The sequence below is a fragment of the Mytilus trossulus genome, unplaced genomic scaffold, assembly GCF_036588685.1.
Source record: "Mytilus trossulus isolate FHL-02 unplaced genomic scaffold, PNRI_Mtr1.1.1.hap1 h1tg000062l___fragment_2___debris__unscaffolded, whole genome shotgun sequence".
NCBI classification, from domain to species: domain Eukaryota; kingdom Metazoa; phylum Mollusca; class Bivalvia; order Mytilida; family Mytilidae; genus Mytilus; species Mytilus trossulus.
Genome location: NW_026963293.1, coordinates 311,760 through 328,718, shown reverse-complemented (window position 1 = coordinate 328,718; position 16,959 = coordinate 311,760). Strand labels below are relative to the sequence as shown.

The 16,959-nt window shown below is 31.4% G+C and overlaps 1 protein-coding gene across 1 annotated transcript; it reads right to left on the bottom strand.

The window, feature by feature from the left end:
• Positions 1-34: 34 nt before the first annotated feature.
• LOC134699404 (uncharacterized) lies at positions 35-15,470 on the bottom strand. Its single transcript, XM_063561004.1, has 3 exons — positions 14,904-15,470; positions 10,070-10,303; positions 35-4,730 (listed from the first exon to the last, which is right to left on the bottom strand). The coding sequence occupies exons 1-3, from the start codon at positions 15,421-15,423 to the stop codon at positions 4,048-4,050; spliced, it is 1,437 nt and encodes a 478-aa protein (XP_063417074.1). The 5' UTR covers positions 15,424-15,470; the 3' UTR covers positions 35-4,047.
• Between the last annotated feature and the right edge of the window lie 1,489 nt (positions 15,471-16,959).

Here is a 16,959-nt window from a genome sequence, read left to right as displayed (position 1 = left end):
TGATTAAATTCATGATTTTTTTTTATTTAAACTATACAACATTCTACCATTTTTCAAACTTAAAGAAGTCTGTAATATCTGATAAGGTACAAAATAAATCCAGAAATTCAGATGTTGATGGAAATGACATCAATGATTATTTACAACTGGCACCATTTTATCATCAATATATGAATTCAGTGTATGTAATTGTGCACTTTTCATGACCAAAATTATTTTGATTTTCTAAACTACATCTACTGAAAATCTTCCTAAATTTGGCAAAAATCTTGCTTTGAAAAGATTTTATAAAATATCACCATAGAATGTTGAATGATCAGATTTGGAAAATAAAAGGCTATGTAATATGTGTCCTTTTTTAAGAAAAAAAAATATGAGAGTCATCCTGAAGAGAAAATCAAAGGATAAAAAAATACATTTTTTAAAAGAAGTCACTGAACAATGAAAATGAGGAAAAAAACAATGGGCATATATGCCAGATGGAGATTTAGACCATAACTTGCATAAGACATCTGTATACCAAGCTCCTATTCCTTCTGAAATACAAAGCTTTATTACAATGAGCTAACATCACTTCTACCAAATTTTCATCCTAATGTATCTCTTTGGCAGAACAAATATAAATTATTTATTATTATAGAAAATATGTAAGTGTTATGCAAAATTACAAGCTAACAACCTCGACAAGTGGTTTCCTGAAGATGAACCAGGCTAAGTGAAAACACAGTATTTTATAAGAATTTTTACCATAAAAAAATCAGACCTACTTACCAGGGTATACTATAATTTTTAGGAGAGTTTGTTTGGCTTTTCTTCATATGAAAGAGATAGACTTATAACTTTTATAAGAACCTTTAGTGAGCCAGCTCACATACCCCATGCCCAAGATAAAGAGGAAAAGCTAATATTGACCTGATGGCAGTTTTTTTTCTTCTTTGCATTAAAATATGATTTTGGTTTATGATTTCAGACAGTAATATTGTGTTACACAATACCATATTTATTAACTTTGACCTTGGTGACTTACAAATCAATAGGGATCTTCCTCTTATTATATGTGACCATATATCCAAGTTAGGTTGCAATCCCATATACCAGTATATGAAGCATCCTGAAACTTCTTTTCTGCACAAAATTCAGAATTTCTGTAGTAACTATGACCTTGACTATAGACATAGTAACCTCAAAATCAACAGAGACCTTACACTCATTATATGCCACCATATATCAAAGTATGGTTGCAATCAGGCCTGGGCCATTACATTAATGCAATGTAAAAAGAAATTGATAAATATTAGCAGGGTATAATAGTGTTAGAGCATGGATTTCAAAAACTGGTTAATCAACATGTCCATTGCACTTTATCATCATAAGTGTTTCAAACGTGCTGTCATTAAGAGAAGGCGATCAGGTCTGTACACCTTTCTAGCATTACTAAAAAGCCTTTCGAAAGGAGTTGATGTGGAGGAAATGGCTAAATATTTGATAGATGTATTAGCCAAGGAAGAAAGGTGCACTGAATTTGACATCAAGTATTCCAGTGGATTGATTGACATTTCTTTGCATGGCTCAGACAAGTAAATGTCAAAATCATGTACTGCACCTGACCTGTGTCTTCTCTATGATGGAGTAGGAGAAGGCATGAAACTGAAAAAGTCACTTTCAAGTTTCTTAGGTGGTGGTGAAAAATAAATAAATTATCATATAATTTCGTTTCTAACATTGCTCACTTAATTATCAAGACATCATAAAGGGATTTCTCAAAGAAATATAATAAATGTGTCATTAAAAGAATATCTTGCTAAATGCCTAAGGGCTCAAGACAAACATAAGTTGAGAAGATTTGATTACTTTTTTTTTTAAATTATTTTTATAATGATTCAACATCTTTTTTTTATGCCTAGTTTAGACAAATTAAAGTTTATATTCTATAAATAGTTAAATTTTTATTTTATTTATTAGACAATGTGATTCACGAACTGATATTCAATAATTTATGGAAATCTTTGAGAATTTTTATCATTTTTGTGACATAAGCATATGTTTTATATAAAACTAATTATAAGAGTTTTAAGCTGAGGATTATTTATTTTGGGAAAAAATGTATATTATTTTTAATATTTTTTTCTTACGCTATTTTAATTTGTAAATGTGTAATTGGTATAACAGTGTCTCGTAAGTCAGTTTTGCCCTGGATATTGGTTATTTTATTATGTATGTATATTGTGTATGAATTATTTTTATTGCAATCAATATGTGACACTTTAATAAACAAATTATTTATTTAATTATTTATATTACAATAAAAACAATTTGATATTAATCAGGACACAAATTACAGTTTGGTGTAAAAATGTCGATTGACATATTCAATCTTTCATTGAAATACCTGTAAGGTGTGTATGGCATAATGAAATTTAATCTCCATATTTTTTCTTTTCATCAATATAATTTTGTTTTATATTTTTTTTAGAAGATTTTTCATGGACTACCAAAATATTCCCAATATCATTTATACAAATATCAGAAACAAAAGATCAAGACTTGATAATTTTCACCCCATTACATCATTACATTACAATACATGTAATTGTAATGCAGAAAATGTGCATAACAAATTACTTTACATTACATAAAAAAAAATGTAATATAACAAGCATTACAATTACAAATTACCAAATGACGATACTCAATAACGGATAGCACAAACATTATATACCCCTGCTACTTTGTTGTATGTGATCTAAAAAAAATTATAGATCACTTACCATCTACAAGGGCTACAGGAATAACTTCTGTAGCCAGAAATATGACACTTGGCAGGGTGGTTTTAATGTGTTATGCAACAATTAACCAACTTTTATAAAGTTATCACATTTAAAAAAAAATCAAGTTTATCATTTTTTTTCTAATATCAACATTCTCCCCCTGAAAAATTCCATTCTGTCAATTTAAATGAATTCTAACACCATTTAACTATCAGTATATGAAGACAGAAATAGAGATTGCTTTGATGAGTCATTTTCTTTAGCATATATATATATGTTTAACGGAAAATCTAAATAATTATTAAAACCACTTTTTAAAAATGAGAAAGTTATGAAATTTTCTGTAATAAACAGTTCAAAAGAAACAAATTTTTTGTAACACCATCCATCTTAATAGAACACATTTTTAACTCTTTTTTGGGACGTAAATCAAATTTCACAAATTATGTTTTATACCTTTTGACATGTGTTGGAATTATCAACTTCATAAAACTTTTTAATGAGTAAAAATGAGTTGTCAATGATCAGACAAAAAGATGTTTCTCTGTGTCACTTTTAAGACCAAGGCTGCTACAGAAGATTTTCAGACAGGAGTTTTTAATATTTTTGTAATGGAAAGTACAAATTGGTCATGTTGGTGGTACTTAACATTTTTTGCTGAAAATATAATATGGATGTAAATATAAAAATAAGGAGATGTGGTATGATTGCCAATGATATATAAAAAAGAAGATGTGGTATGATTGCCAATGAGACAACTTTCCACAAAAGACCAAAATGACACAAACATTAACAACTATAGGTCACCGTTCGGCCTTCAACAATGAGCAAAGCCCATACCACATAGTCAGCTATAAAAGGCCTCGATAAGACAATATAAAACAATTCAAACAAGAAAACTAACGGCCTTATTTATTTGAAAATAATGAACGAAAAAAACATATATGTAACACATAAACAAACGACAACCACTGAATTACAGGCTCCTGATTTGGGACAGGCGAATACATAAATAATGTGGTGGTGTTAAACATGTTAGACAACTTTCCACCAGAGTTCAAATGAAATAAAATTGAGAATGGAAATGGGGAATGTGTCAAAGAGACAACAACCTGACCATAGAAAAAAATAACAGCAGAAGGTCACCAACAGGTCTTCAATGAAGCGAGAAATTCCCGCACCTGGAGGCGTTCTTCAGCTGCCCCTTAACAAAATATTTACTAGTTCAGTAATAATGAACGCCATACATGTAAGCAATTATACCATAAATGTAGATTTGTCATTTTTCTTCATCATTACTGCATGTACTGGGTAGAGACTTTTGTTTTAATGAAACACTAGGAACATCTAATTCCAATTCCATCTCCTTTAATGGGAGAAATTTTTTTTGCATAGAAATTGTTTTTTCAATCAAATGTAAGCGTTTTGGAGCAATACGACCTAAAAAATCACATGTTCCTTTTAAACTTTGAATCTCATCTACTAAAAGTTTAGGCTTTAAGGTAAAATGATTCAATGTCATCCAAATTTTTAAAATGTTTGATAAATTTAATGTTTCACCCTCTGCACTAAATTTATTCTTATTCCAAATAGGAATAGGATCTCCTTTATTTCTTAACAGGATGTCATTCTGTGTATCATACATATAAATATCAAAGTAATCAGAACTTGCAACAATAGTAGGAATTAAAAAAGCTTGAGGAAGTGTTTTGCCTTTTTCTCTTTGACGTACCCTCTGGTACATTGAATAAGTAATTGTCTGTGCAACAACTTGCTCAATTTTTTCCTTTTTTCGTAATGTTGATGATTTCAAATCAATTTCAATTATCTGATTTTCTGCTTGGTCTGCATCAAACTCTTTGTCATCTGCACTGCAGTCTTCTGGATATATAATATTACAGCCACCTCCTGCCATAGTGAACAACATGATGTCTGGTCTTCCATACCATAAATATTCACTCCCTTAAATAACATAAACAATGAATTAGAATGATTAGAATTTAAATAATCAATTCTAATCTAGGCAGCTGTGCGGAAAAAAATCAAATTTAAAAGCGGCAGAAGAATTACATTTCGCTTTCTTTGGTAAACAAGAGGCTCTCAAGAGCCTGAATCGCTCACCTGCATTTGTTTGCTCAATTCATTCATCAATCATGATTTTTATTTGCTTTTTAATGTATATATCGGGTGTTTGCTTAAAAATGCCACTAAAAAATTCTTTGTTATGGTCATATTTGCTTAAAAATTTAAAAAAAAATTAATTCTGCAATCTCACTGCAGATACATGTAGATTTTAAATTATTGATCATATTTATTCTGTAAGGTTTGTCCTTGGTGCTTAAGAGATGAAATATACTACTATGTTCTTTCTTGGCAATACATGCAATAGCAGCCCTGTTTTACAATGCATTATATTCAAGATATAATTTCTAAGCTAAATACTGAATAGAAATTTAAGGTATAATTTCAAACAAGCATACAAGAGTGGACATGGATAGTATCTGTAAGCATTCTTAGATTATTGCATAGAAATGTGAGTCAATTCACTCAAGGATCCCACATCTCATAATTAGTTCAATTATTTCTTTTGAAGTATTTCAGACCAGGATTTTTAATTATGCACATCAGCAGGTTGTATACTATATGTGGAGTTTCATCAATATCAATTGAGCTGTTAAGGAGTTGTGCTTCTGAGAACTGTTGCCACATGTTGTAATAAACTAAGTGCATGCAAGTTCAAATATCTCCCTAGAAATACTTTGGACCAGGATTATTCTCCTTAATGGACATGTACATACTCAGGTTTTGTACTGCAACTGTATTAACATGATTAAGTTTCATTTGTATTTGTCAATACATTAAGGAGGAGTTTCACTTACAAGAAATATGGACAAAGGGACAGACAGGGTGATTCCTACATTGTATATATAATTCTTAAAAATGTGTTTGTTTATAAGGTATAATTATTTTTGCCATTTCATTTCTGAGGGTGATTTTTTAAATTTTTCTGCTGTCGGATAATTGATCCTAGAAAAAAAACTGTAGATATCAATTGTTTTAATTGATCTGCATAAATCAATTTGTTACATGTAATTGTGTTACTTGAATGCAACTCTTTGGCTGACAACTATCTCTATAGTACCGAAAAAAAGACCAAATCAGAGAAGTTTAACATCAACCAATGAACCATGAAAAATAAGGTCAAGGTCAGATGAAACCTTCCAGACAAATATACACCTTAAAATCATTCCATGAACCAAATATAGTTCCGGACACCTTATAGTACATTTTTTGTATCTAAAAAAACAGACCAAACAATAAAAAATGTGCTTCGCCAAGCGCGGCCAGATATGACTGCAGAGGTCCAACCCTAAAAAGTTGGGGCAAAAATGGACACAATATTCAAGCTTGATACAGGTCTGAATTTGGATTGTAACTACATATTAAATATTTGACACATTATAGGTTTCTGATACAGATTAGTCAAAGAACTTGAAATTGTTTATATGATTTGAATTTACATTCAATTGAAGATTTCTTGCTGTTATGCAATACTTAGTAAAATCTGTTTTCAGACTATATACATGTACAAAGAATTAGCAAAATAAATTGTGACCTCCAATTTTTTAAATCTTCTGAAAAAAATTGACCCCTCCAAAAAGAATATTTTTTAAATAAATATATTCTTGTTGTAAAATGTGATACAATTAAAGAGACATCCATCCACTTTAAAAATACAAGTTATTGTCTGAAAACTAGAAAAATGCTTCTTTTTGGCCCCTTATTCCTGAACGGTTTGGGCCCTTACCCCCAAAATGAATCCCAACCTTTTACTTGTGGTATTGAACCTAATGGTACAATTTCAGAACAATCAAAATACTTATACACAACTTATTGTCTTGAAACTAGAATTTTTTTTGTTTTGGACCCCTTTTTTGCCCCTAATTCCTAAATGGTTTGGACCATCACCCCCAAAATCAATCCAAACCTTCCTGTTGTGGTATACAACCTTTTGATTAAATTTCATAGAGATCCATACATTTAAACTAAAGTTGGTCCCCGACGCCAACCTGATAGCAATATATGATTATGAACATAATTTGTGTGCAGTCGTATAAAAATCAACATTTTGTTGCAGATAGATTTTAATCTAATATTCCTGTCACTTTTGCTGTAACTGTTTTTGGTTTGTGAGATATAAGCCAAAAACTGCATTTGTCCCCTATGTTATGATTTTAGCAAAACAAATAACGGTGGCCATGTTTGTTGATGGAGCAAAACTTTGGATACAATTTATAAAAAAAGATACTCTAAGGAACATTCCATTAAAGTTTGCAAGTATTTGGCTAAGTAGTTTCAGAGAAGAAGATTTTTGAAAAAGTAATAGACTCACAAAAAAATGTAAAAAAATTGTGTTTTAAGGGCAATAACTCCTTAAGGGGTCAATTGATAATTTGATCATGCTAAGTTATTTGTAGATCTTACTTAGCTGAACATTTTTCTCATTTACACTTTTTTTATATATCTACTATAATTTAAAAGATAATAACCAAAACTGTAAAATTTCCATAAAATTATCAATTCAACAATGGGCATGATGGGTTGTCCGATTCGTCTGAAAATTACAGGGCATGCTGACATATTTGTAAATCTTACTTTGCTGAACATTATTGCTGCTTACAGTTTATCTCTATCTATAATAATATTCAAGATTATAACCAAAAACTGAAAATTTATCTTAAAATGATCAATTCAGGGACAGCGACCCAACAATGGGTTGTCTGATTTGTCTGAAAATTTCAGGGCAGATAGATCTTAACCTGATGAACATTTTTACCCCATTTCAGATTTGCTCTAAATGCTTTAGTTTCAGAGATATTAATGCCAAAAACTGCATTTGACCCCTATGTTCTAATTTTAGCAACAGCGGCCATGTTTGTTCATAGATCACAAATTCAGATACAATTTATAAACTAGATACCCTAAGGAACATTCAGTTAAAGTTTGAAGATATTTTGCTCAGTAGTTTCAGAGTAGAAGATTCTTGAAAAAGTTTACGACAACAATGCTGTTGCTGACAGACAAGGACGACGACCGACGCCAAGTGATGGCATAAGCTCACATGGCCCTTCAGGCCAGGTGAGCTAAATAGTTTGATGAAATAGAATCTAGTTTAAATGAAAATAGACAAATGCATGTATTCTTCAGTTTACAGTACATAAAAAAGAATGTATAAAATATATGACCTGAGACTTCTGTCAAATGCTTTATTATTGTAATACATAAAAGATATATACCGGTATGTCATGTATGTAAAACAAACTAATTTACTTTATAAGTTAATTTGTTTGAGACATTTATAAACTAAAAAGTGTATAAATTTGATAAAGTACTGGTACAGCATAAACTCTTAGATATATACATGTACATGACCACACAAAGACCTGATAGACAAACTTTATGTGAAAAGTTTACTCATAAAGATTATAGATGTATGTAACCCTCCTAAACATAAATTGCTATTCTGTCTAAATTGGTCAAACTTGAAGCCAAAGTCATTTCATTTTTATATATATATATACTTATATTAACTTAAGAGTTATCTTTTAATTTTGGTTAAGGAAAATTGTCTAGAACATTAGAAAATGTATACACAATTTTAGAAAACTTACATGTACATTACTAATTAATAAGGAATTATTTAGATTATACTAATTTGAAAACAAATTTGTTTATAGTATTATAACAATAATTTAAGCCTTTTCACATTTACAGGTGTGGGTGATTGGTTCCCTTACGTTTTGTTTTTTTACAGTATTGAATTGGTAACCTTTTAGAATAATTTTACTTAAAGGATTGATAAGTTTAACCTGATTGTATCTAAATTTCCGGGCACGGTAAACAACATCACCGCAAAAATTAGGACATGTAGCTATAGGATGTGCTATTCCGTTTGAAATAAGTTTTCTACAGGTACAGCCAAATTTTTTTCTTCCAAACTAAATCTTTGTATCTATGGAAGAATTTAGTAAAGGTTTTAAGTTTTAATATGTTAGTGAGGAAATATCTGTTTGTTTGTTTATAGTTCAAATCAATAAATGCAAAATTTTACTTACAACTAAAATTTATTCCAGCACTTTACATCAAATACTATTTCATTCAGTGAGGTAACATGTAAAAGGAGTAGGTTCAGTAAGACCCATTTTTGGCCCCAAATTATAGCAGTTTTAGAAATATTGTGAAAATGTAATCTTTAAGCTATATTTTGCCAAGTAAAGCGCTTTTTGACAATGCAATGCACAACTATCGTATTCTAGCATCATTAAGTCATGTTAAATTACTGAAATCTTCAAAATTTTAGCATTTTGGTTAATTTTTAGACGGTTTCCGTCTAAAATGAAAGTGAACGCATTCATGTTCATTCATAATATTGAAATGTAAGTTGTATTTGATAATAATACAAAATACAATAATACAAAAAGACGTTTTTTGGCATATTTGATAGATTTTTCATATTATAGCTTGAATCAGAGCCTTTTTAATGACTAAATCAATTAAAATCTTTCACATAATTGAATCAATTGAAATAAACACTTAAGTGTTTAAAAAGTGCCCAAAAACTTTCGTTAGATGAACCTGAAATTTGAGGCCAAAATCGACCCTAATAACGGACCTACTCCTTTCAATGTTCAAATAAAATGCCTTTTATATGAATTTCAAAGGTTTATTTAACCTCCTGTTTTAATTGCATCAGAATATTTGCAAATACTATTTTTACCAACCGCAGATCCAGTATCAGAGTTTTTGGATAATCGTGTTCTAGATAAAGATTGGAGTTATAATATTCAATTCTAAAACAAATTAACAATTAAACAATTTCAATCATAAATTTTATATTTTCAAGCTGATAAATATGCTTTGGGCAGCTATCACGCATTTATAGAAATTCTTTGTTTTGAACAATAAGTCATGTAAGTAGGCCTAAACAATAGGACATAAGAACATGATTTACATTCATTCTTAAAACACATCAAATCCTACAATTTCATAAGTCAAGAGCACTTTGCTATATATAATATTCAAAGTTTGTATGTATACATGTTAAATTCATGTTTATTTGTAAAATCATACATTTCATTGGCTAATCACTGTACACTTTTGTACATGTAATTACATCGATTAACATTTTTAAATTTAAAAGGAGGAGGGTTGGCATTTCAGAAGATCTGGTTTAATCTTGTCACATATTCATGTGGCTGTTCAAAGAAATATATACATGCAAATTATGACAAATAACTCACCAATTCCAGTATTCCGATATCTGATCTGCTGACCACATTTCATACAAGGACAAACATCGAACTTATTGTGATAGTCATTTGTTAAAAAATAATGATGTCCAGAGAACCGAATAGTTAGCCTGGAGAACAGATGATTTGCTAATAATGTGCAAATATATGATTCATCATTTTTTATAGGTCTATCTCTTTGTTCAGGTATTCTATGCATGCATCTTAAACAATCCTCATGGAAATCTGCAAATATAAATACATGTTTGCATTAGATATGTTAAGAAACAAGAGGCTCCTTGTACTTATTTGTAGGTTTTACTTTTCTGAACTTTTTTGCCATTTCAAGTTTCTTATCATAAAAAGTGCCCTGCCCCTTTTGATTTCTAGCTGGAGCACTGTGACTTATTGTAGGTCTTACTCTGCTAAACATTTTTGCCATTTACAGTTTCTCTCTATCTATCATATAGCTTCTGCGAAAAACTTTTAAAATCAATAAAATAGTTTTTCAAGGGCAATAACTCCTATAAGGGTTCAATTGACTATTTCCGTCGGTCTGACTTATTTGTATTATATCCTACTTTGCTGAACATTTTTCTGTTACTGTTTCTCTCTATCTACATTTGTATATATATATTATATTCAAGTAATTTCAAGATAATAACCAAAAACTGTGAAATTTCAGGGGAAATAACCCAACAATGCCATAATGCACCTGATTTGTATTAATATTAAGCAAGGTCTTAAGAATTGAAATTTTACAGAGATTTTGTTTCCCTAGAACATGTAGACAAGAGTGCACACACTGAAATGTCTCGCCTTCTTTACTAATCCTTGATACTATCTTGATAGACCTATTAAAATATAAAGCTTTATTACAACTGTCACATAAACTCAACATTAACCAAGAAAAGGAAACATTAATCAATGAACCATGAAAATGATGTCAAGGTCAGATGAACCATGCCAGGCAAACATGTACAGCTAACAATTCTTCAATACAACAAATATAGTTGACTTATTGCTTATAAATAAAGAAAAACAGACCAAAACACACAAACACTTAAAACTTAGCAATGGACCGTGAAAATGAGGTCAAGTCAAATAAAACCAGCGTAACCGACATAAAGATCATAAAATATGTCCATACACCAAATATAGTTGACCTAATGCATAAAGTATTAGAAAAATAGACCAAAACTAAAATGAGGTCAAGGTCAGATGACACCTGTCAGCTAGACATGTACACCTTACAATCATTCCATACACCAATTATAGTAGACCTATTGCATATAGTATAAGAAAAACAGACCAAAACACCAAAACTTAACTATAACCACTGAACCATGAAAATGAGGTCAAGGTCAAATGACACCTGCCAGTTGGACATGTACACCTTACAGTCCTCCTATACACCAAATATACTAGACCTATTGCTTATAGTATCTGAGATATGGACTTGACCAAGAAAACTTAACCTTGTTCACTGATCCATGAAATGAGGTCGAGGTCAAGTGAAAACGGTCTGACAGGCATGAGGACCTTGCAAGGTACGCACATACCAAATATAGTTATCCAATTACTTATAATAAGAGAGAATTTAACATTACAAAAAATCTTAACTTTTTTTTCAAGTAGTCACTGAACCATGAAAATGAGGTCAAGGACACTGGACATGTGACTGACGGAAAGTTCGTAACATGAGGCATATACATGTATATACAAAGTATGAAGCATCCAGGTCTTCTACCTTCTAAAATATAAAGCTTTTTAGAAGTGAGCTAACACCGCCGCCGCCACCGGATCACTATCCCTATGTCGAGCTTTCTGCAACAAAAGTTGCAGGCTCGACAAAAAATTGATATCCCAGACTTTTAGAACCATAAATTAGACATCTTGTTTGTTCAAGAATTTTATATTTATATTATTTAGTCATTTTTGATACAAATTTGTAAATTTTCTAGAAAATTGGAATGGAAGTGGGGAATGTGAAAGAGACAACAAACAGGCCAAAGAGAGGAAAACAGCATATTTGACTAGCTATAGAATACTAAGATTTATTTTCCTTGGAAAACTTATCCTGGGCCTCACTTTTCTAGTAAAATTGTGGTCATGGACGATTACCTAGGAAACAAAAAGACTGGGGAACAAATTTTACTACTGGACAGATTTTACTGTTAGTGCTGCATAATTAACTGGCTGTTTCTGTATTTATTAGCCCTGGTATAGATTCAAGTTGAGTATTGGCCCAGAGACTTGAAAACAAGAATGCAGCTTAAAGTAAAGCTGTGTGGTCAATCCATTCTTTTTCATACATTTTTGAAAAACATTGCTTAATATTAATACAAAGTAGGTGCATTAAGGCCCGGTTTGGCCCAAGAAAATAAAGTTTTTTAGAACTATTTCAAGTTTGCACATATTGTTTGGAAATGCATAAAATAAAAAAAAATGTAAATGAATCTGACACAAAAGATTTTTGATGTAATGTAGTCGCAATTATGTCATAATATGCACTGCTTTCATGAAAACATAGAAAACCCCTGAATTTCTACAGTTTTCCATCGTTATTACCAGTGTGGAAAAATCATGCGCAGCCAAGAAACAACAAAATAAATTAAGAGTATTTTTATTATAAATATTGACATACTGCATTTTTGTACTGTCACTAAATATAAAGTTGTTTCTTGGATGCACATACTTTTCCAATCTAATATATATATATACTTAAAAGATGTAAATCAAGGAAAATCAAGAAATTTTACAAAATACAAAATGTGTGTTATAGTTTGTTAATTGCAATACATGTATATATATACATGCTATATAGTAACATGTTAATGTGATGTGAAATGTGTTTTTATTTTCTGAAAACCTTAAGCATTGTTAAGCGCGCTTATACCTTATTAGAGTCAGGCCAAATTTAAGAATATGTATGGTAACTTTTCAAATTGCTAAAATATTTAGGCCAAATAAGACCTCTGCAAATTAAATATATATATATAAGGTGTTATTAGCTGGAGAAGTAGTTTTCATCATATTACTGAGGTTCTCATTGCTAAGCAATAATACAGTTTAATATTTCATTTATAAACATTTTTGAATTATGTTAATGATTTGATTGATATTATTGTAGCAAGTGTCAATCTGTTGGTTTACATGTATATTCATAGTATGTACAGTACATGCAGCTGAGTACATGTATCCATGAATAAATATAAAAATTTTGTGCAGATATTATTTTGTCTTCTTATAAATCTGACAGACAATAAATAGCAAGGTATTCCTTATCAACATGAGCCAAATCTCTAACTAAATCTTATAACTTACTAAACATAGTACAACAATCATGACAATTAATTGGGCACAATTAATGTACTTCTCTAAAAAACCTTCCTGATGGCTGATGCACAATTATCATAATTAATCTGTTAATCAAAATTTAACATAACTTTTAAAATTTGATCATTTCTTCTAACAATACTGGTATACATGGTATACATTGACCCAGTCTAAATACATGTAGTTATAAATGACTTCTTGAAAGACTACATTGTTGTCGTCACAGCAAAAAATTAAAATAGCCTTTCAAGACGTCATAATTATTTGGACTAGACGGCCCGAGAACACAGTTATTCCGTAGTGCATTTCTTTTAGACAATAAATTCAAATTAAAAAAATGGCACCTGCTCTTTCTCAAAAATATTTTTACAGTGTAGTGTACTACCAGTGAGACAAATAATATCAAAATTATAGAAACTTCTCCCAGCTTTAACTCAAAATATTGACAATTCTGTGTTAAGGGGGTGTAAAATTCAGTTTGACAGCTTCAGACGTGATAAAATTTGACCTTTTAGAACTGGACCAATTCACTACTTAACATAAAGTTTCAGCACCCAAATTTTTTTGACATGTAATTACACCCCCCTACTTAATATTTCATGCATTTAATATAAAGAAATAAATTGGGAAAGTGTATAAAATAAAACATGCAAGTTATGCACTGTTTACACTAGGGACTATATTCGTAGACAACGAAAACCAAAGGACGATAACTGTGTCCTTCGACCAGACTGCTAGAATACACTCATATTCCAGTATCATAGTATTTTTAAGAGAAAAAACACAATACTCAAATAAAATTTTATACCATTATTGTTATTAGCAATAAATGTGATCTTTAGATTGTGATCCCCAAGTTCAGGTGATCCCAAACTTTTATCAAGGAAATCATGATAGGAAATGCAAGCCCTGGAATAATGTATCAACTGGGAGATAAGTACCCATTATCAGATTATATGCATGTTGATATCATAAAATATCAGCTGCAATACATAATACGAAGCTTTTTGTGGAGTGAGCGTAGCGAACGAGATCAAAAAGCCTTCATATAATGTCAAGCAGCTGATATTTTACAATATCAATATGCAGATAATCGATTTATCGGGCTATATTTGCGTGTTTCAGAAGTGTTTTCTTTGTTTCACCAGCACACAAAAGATGACTTGATAAGTTGTTGTCAAACTTATCAACGTCGGTTCAAACATTATGACGTTGCTGATATGTCTGGGTCAAAGTTATTAAGGCCGGGCCAACGTATTTGACGTCACAAAGACATAATACGGAAGAATGAAATTAAGAGCTAAACAGAGTGATATAAACAGTGGGACAATCGGTAAATACTCCATATGCAGGGACTGCCTAATATTTACAACAACAACAAAAATAAAAATAAAAGGGGGGGGGGGGGGGGCATTCCGCAAGCACCTGTGAATCTCACATCATGAATTTTTCATTTGGAGTTTTGACATAAATCAAAATGTATACAAAAACTACAATTTTTACAAACCTTTCTCTTCTAAGAATCCTAATATAAAAGCGTCCGTAACGAACTGAAGACTTGGATCTGGACATTTCTTTCCTTCGATGTTTAGTTCAAGAGAACGGAAACCATCCTCAAACATGGACTTGAATGATACTCGTTTAGTGAAAACCCCTTCACCTGTTTTCATGACTTCCTGTGCTTCCATTATATCAAGAACTTTTCCGGATTTATCTTCCAGATACTGTATAGTATCAACATTAGCCCTGGAAAAATTTCTACCTAATGCATATCCTCTTATTCGTAAGGGTTGAAATTCTGTGTCTTCGAAATCACTGAGTGCTTCTCTTATAAGTCTGGAACAAGATGCGTTCCGTGATAATGCAGATTCTTTGGAATACAAACAAGAAACTGGGGTATACGTCAACTGTAAACGAACCTTGTTGCACAACCTCGAAAGAATACGTGTCGCCATTTGGATTCGACCTTTAACTTTTGAGACGTTATCGATAGTGGACATGCTAAAATAAGTCAGCAATTTTAACATGTTTACCTAAACAGTTTTCCACATAGAATGTGGCGCTGGACAGTTGCTTAATCATAAATGTATGTTCTAAAAAAAGATTGCGGGAAAACCAGGCTGTCTAATTCGTGAATTCCCTTTTGATGAATATTACTCTACTATACATGGTTTTAAGATTTAATTCAGACTGTCCTGAAGAATTTTCTGTAAATTCAGCTTCCTTTGAAATTCATTATAAAATATAATAATGTGAATAATATTTCAGGGGTTGTGTTCGATAATGGTGATGATGATGTAACCTGATACAGGCTGATTATGTCATCATCAATATTTGACAATTTTGACTTTGACGAAAACGAGTCTGCGGAATGTCACTATGAACAATATTTAGCTATTTAAAAAGCTGAGCCTTGCAGGAATTCACGACATATGAATTTAGTCGGGTTAACACACATGTTGATTATTTGGACATCCACATTTTCCTAACTGTAACAATTCATATAACGTGACGGTACCTAAATTGCACCCATTTTGACAGTTTTTTCAACTACGTTTTTTTTAGATGAAGAAAAAAATGTCCATACTGTGTTTATTTTGTAGCCCTATCCTTCTTTATTGCATAGGTACACCAGTTTTATTTTTAATTAATATTAAGAAATAAAAAAATGGGTTTGAATCAACCTCCAAACTATCCACGATTCTGTAATGAGGAGTACCCAAATTGCATCCATGCTTAAATTCACATCGTCAAAAGTCTAATAACCGAGCTTCTGCTTAATTTCTTCAAATGATTTGAACAATTGCATATTAGTCCCATGCTTACTCTTTATATTTTACGAAATGGATACTTATAATGTATACTTTTTGTTAATTTTAACCTCAAAAGATAACGTTTTGATGACGTCGCATGGTGACGTTTTCGTACATTTTGCTTTTTCAGTAATACCCAAGTCCCACAAGGCCACGATCGCACTACGATCTGTGAAAAAAATGCAATTTGATGATCGTAGTACGATCATGTAGATCGCAGTAAGGTCGTATCACTGTCGTGGTGAGGTCTTCAAGATCGTGATGAGCGTGGCAAACTTTGAACATGTTCAAAACAATCGGGGTGCGGTCGTGGCGAAATCAGGTCGTTGTAGAAGCGTAGCAAGAGCGCACCTAGATCGTAGTAAGATCGCAAAGGTCGATGTACCATCGTAGTGAGAGCGTAGCGAAAGCGTGATTCTATTCGGAGAAACTGCGCTATGATCTCATTGCGACGTTATTACGATCTCACTTCGACCATCACGTTCTCACCGCGACCAAACTACGCTTCCACTACGACTTTACCACGCTGTTCACGACTATAGTACGATTCTAGCACGCCCTTGCCGTCCTCGTCACGCTCTTCTTACGACCTGACTACGTTCATACTACGACCGTTATTCTCATTGTCATTTTCCCATAACATATATTAATTTTCTCCAGGTTTTGTTTGTCTATAAGTAATTGGGACTTCTTGTCCATTTTCTCTAACGGCTCAACCATAATTCTTGTTTTCATATATTGGTAGATAAG

What these genes read in the sequence shown, in the direction of transcription:
- LOC134699404 (XM_063561004.1), bottom strand. Translation starts at nt 15,423, where the DNA reads ATGTTAAAATTGCTGACTTATTTTAGCATGTCCACTATCGATAACGTC. An exon ending in AGGATTCTTAGAAGAGAAAG is followed by an intron (nt 10,304 to 14,903) that starts GTTTGTAAAAAT and finishes TTATATTTGCAG; the next exon opens with ATTTCCATGAGGATTGTTTA. An exon ending in ATATCGGAATACTGGAATTG is followed by an intron (nt 4,731 to 10,069) that starts GTGAGTTATTTG and finishes ATGTTATTTAAG; the next exon opens with GGAGTGAATATTTATGGTAT.